The sequence below is a fragment of the Phytophthora infestans genome, genomic scaffold (assembly GCF_000142945.1).
Source record: "Phytophthora infestans T30-4 supercont1.20 genomic scaffold, whole genome shotgun sequence".
NCBI classification, from domain to species: Eukaryota; Oomycota; class Peronosporomycetes; order Peronosporales; family Peronosporaceae; genus Phytophthora; species Phytophthora infestans.
Window position 1 is genome coordinate 434471 of NW_003303739.1, and position 3693 is coordinate 438163.

Genomic DNA, 3693 nt, shown 5'->3' on the forward strand with positions numbered 1-3693 from the left:
ATCCCGCTGGAATTCCCTATGGAAATGGGGAAATACCTGCGCCGAGGAACTCCACCATAAAAGGCACTTACCTAACACAGAACTGTACATGTACTATTGATAAAAATAGGTACCTGAAGTACTACAGTACCTTGAAGGTAGTACCTTCGTATTTATGTACTGTAAATGTCCAGAGCTACAGTAAAGAAACTGTATTTAACTGCTGCTCGGCTGCGCAGTCTAGAAGTGAGATGGGATTTTCAGATTGCAATTTATTAAATCACATGTATTTTTACTACTTTAAATATTAATACATGTAGCACTTCGGAAGACCTTTACTGTAAAGGTCTTCCAAAGTTTACTGCAGCATAAAAAGCACTTCGGAAGCTGTATAAGCTTACAAAGCTTACAGCGACATTTAAAGAGCTTCAGTAAACTAACAAAGAAACGGGAGACGAAAATCACAGAACCCCTCGCCCTTATTCGACTACATAATTTTGCAATTAAACATTAATAAATAGAGCGTAATTGGATTATAAACCATGCATAAAAACAAGATGGGTAGAGGCAGATTATGAATGGTTTTACAAATTTTAACCCTTTCAAGATAGCCAGTCTTGCTAGATCGATTCTCACTTTGTGAAAACATTGTTTTAATAATTTGACTTTTATTAATTACAAATCGACCAAGGGAAAATGACATACATATCTAGGTTTTAATATTGTCTGTTTGGAATCAGTGATTTGAAACCAATCTTGACAGCTCTTCCAATACCGGTATCCACAGAGTCTGGAAGTTCCAGACCTTCTGTGGATATTACCGATAATCACTGAATAATATGCAGCGCACTGTACAGTTTATTACTACAGTGGTACCCGAAAAACTTTGGATTAGCTATGTCATTATCATCCAATCACATTACATGTACTTGGTTTGTCACAGTACAGTACCGGTTATTCCGTAACGGTAGTTCCGTGTCACTCAAAGACTTGTTTACTGCACGGTAGTGGTACACACTATTTATTACTATGCGGAGGAATCACTATCCACAACTGTACCATTACAGAGGTACCATCGCCTTAATCTACTGGGGTATCAGCGAACTATGCCACTGCTGCAAAGCTGTACGGCGTGAGCTTGCGTCAAGCTTTGTAAAATTTCGGCAATCTATACATACGTAAAATTATCTTTATGAACCACTGGCAGAACGAGGGTATTTTAGATATGGATACTGGTAGCTGTAAATATGAGTCGCAGAATAAATGTCTTGTGTCCTTCGAGAAGCTGCAAAACTTGCCAGAACAGAAGATATACAGAAATCTGCCTGATTAAGGAACGCCTAATATAAATTAAGAAAGAGATTGCATAAGCTGACAAGTTCGGCTCGTAGGGCTTGAGGATCATTTACTGCGCGCCATTTTTTAAATTGAAATCAAAGTCAGTGCCTGGATTGTTGTCAGTACCTTGCCCATCACTATCCCATCCTTCTAAATCTTTCCCGACGATAAAAATTGCGAGGTTATTAATTGAAGCCCCGCTCCAGATTTCTGTACATGTCTTTTCTGAGCTTCACGAAACGATCATTCAGATTAGTTAGGGACCTCAAGATAGTTATAAAAATCGATTTGTCTGTAAACTTGAGAGTATCACTAATTGGGATACAGGTCCAAAAGAGGATTGTTTCGGACCGGAATTTTCGGTAACGTGTATAGACAGTATTACATGTGCATGTACAAAGTACCGCGAGTGACTCCCGCTGGGACACGGTGGTACAGTACCGACAGTACCTTACCTGTAGGCGTAACTTTCCCCTTGATCGCATACCTGCCACTCAGTTCGCAACTAGCATCCCAGACGCTCAATCGATCAAAACTCGGCTAGCCTTCACTAAAGAGTCTTCCGTCATGCGGTTCTTCTACGTCGCCCTCGCTGTCGCAGCCACACTCCTTGCCAGCACCGACGCAACTCCCACTGACTCTCAGCAAAAGTCCAACTTGCGGAAGTCCGTCATTGCCAAGGTTGGCGTCGATGCGAAGCGCTCTTTGCGCTCTTCCGAGGAGGAGCCTGCTGCTCCGCTGGTTGGTCTTGAAGAGCGTGGTGGTGGACTAAACTCTGATAAGCTGTGGAAACTTGTCAAGTCCCACGAAGCTATTCCAGTGGAAATCGCGAAGCTGAGTGACAACGTGCAAGAAAAGATCGCTGGCGTGTTGATGGCCCAAAATCTGTCTCTGGAGAAATTCGCTAAGAAGGTAGGAATGGATGGTGCTCACGACACAGCACACCGCAACAACCCATTTTTTCAGAAGTGGAAAGCTAACTTTTTAGACGGAAAGAAGCCGAAGAAGATCCCTGAAGAATGGATCTAAATGGGTTCGCATCGTACAGATTAAATGACATAACTGGTTTTAAAAAAGCTGCTGATTTTCTGACTTGGTAATCAGCTCGGGCATCCCCTGCCATGAGAAAATAGTGCTGATTTCAACTCAGAATTCAATACAATTTACTCAGTAGTAGGTTCCAGCACTATTGAGCTGTAGATCATCTTGTGTGGCGTTTCTTTTCATTTCGCATAATAATTCATGTACTGTATATTGTAGTATTTGACTTTGATAATAGCCAGCTCTGTAATACTACAATAGTACCACTAACGTTAGTAGTACTAACTCAGTTGAACTGTACTACTACTAGTACCTCCGCCAAGCAAAAAACGCACATCTCTTTATATATTTCTTGAGAGCTCCTGTCCTTTTCAGGATATAAGATATACAGAGGCTCGCTCTATTGCACTAAATTGGCTATTTGCAGTAGTCTTTAAGGGGAAGGGCATCCCCGATATCTCGCCAGACTGAACTTGCATTGATGCAGCACGAGCATATTCGCAGGCGTACGTGACCCGCGTACGAGATCCGCCTATTCGTAAGAACTCCGCCTACTCAGTGCAGCCTTATTTGCGCAGCCTTCTCAGTTCATGAGGTACATGAAGCATATGCAAACGCTGCAGTAGTAGAGTCTACATGGAGCGGTAAAATAGCTGGGCATCACTGACTTCGGCAAATGACGACTCAGCTTATATGTGTTTCACTGAGCAAACATCTCCTTCAACCATCAGAGCATAAGCGGGAGGCTTTGGCAGTGACGAGCTCGGCCGGAAAAATCAAGTGAAGTACATCGTATGCAAGTCATGTAATCATATATAGAGGGGTACCAAACTTGACCGAAATTGTGTTTCAACACATAAGTGCGTCTTTTGTAGTAGTATACTACTTCAGTACTATTTTATCGACAATGTACATATCGGAAACGAGCCAACTATTTTATGTTGATGTTTCCTCTATGGGGATTGGATATATATTGGACGCCTTCCAAAAATATAGTAAGCACCTGACATACCTGCAGCAGATATTGCAGGCATAACGATCGAATAAAATCCGTGGGGCGTAAAAATCGTCTGAGTAATCTACCCTTCCCCTATATTTAATCTCTGTAGCCATCTTATCGCTAGATCTAGAATTTTGTATTGAAAATACTGACCATCGCTCTGAACTGACCCACAATCACTCTCTCTGCATATATCTCGCATATCTCATTTTTGCGCTCAAGTTGAAGAAGCCCACACTTTCGAAAATCGGTCGTTGAGGGCAAAGTGCCGCCATCGTAACGAAAGGTACGTACTCAAGAAGCTTGGAGAAGAATGTTTGCTAATTGGCTTCCTA

General features: G+C 42.0%; 1 protein-coding gene across 1 annotated transcript; it reads left to right on the top strand.

The window, feature by feature from the left end:
• Positions 1–1884: 1884 nt before the first annotated feature.
• On the top strand, positions 1885–2346 carry PITG_10654 (secreted RxLR effector peptide protein, putative; the record flags this gene model as incomplete). The annotated part of the gene is made up of 1 exon (XM_002901461.1): positions 1885–2346. The coding sequence occupies one exon, from the start codon at positions 1885–1887 to the stop codon at positions 2344–2346; it is 462 nt and encodes a 153-aa protein (XP_002901507.1).
• Positions 2347–3693: the final 1347 nt, after the last annotated feature.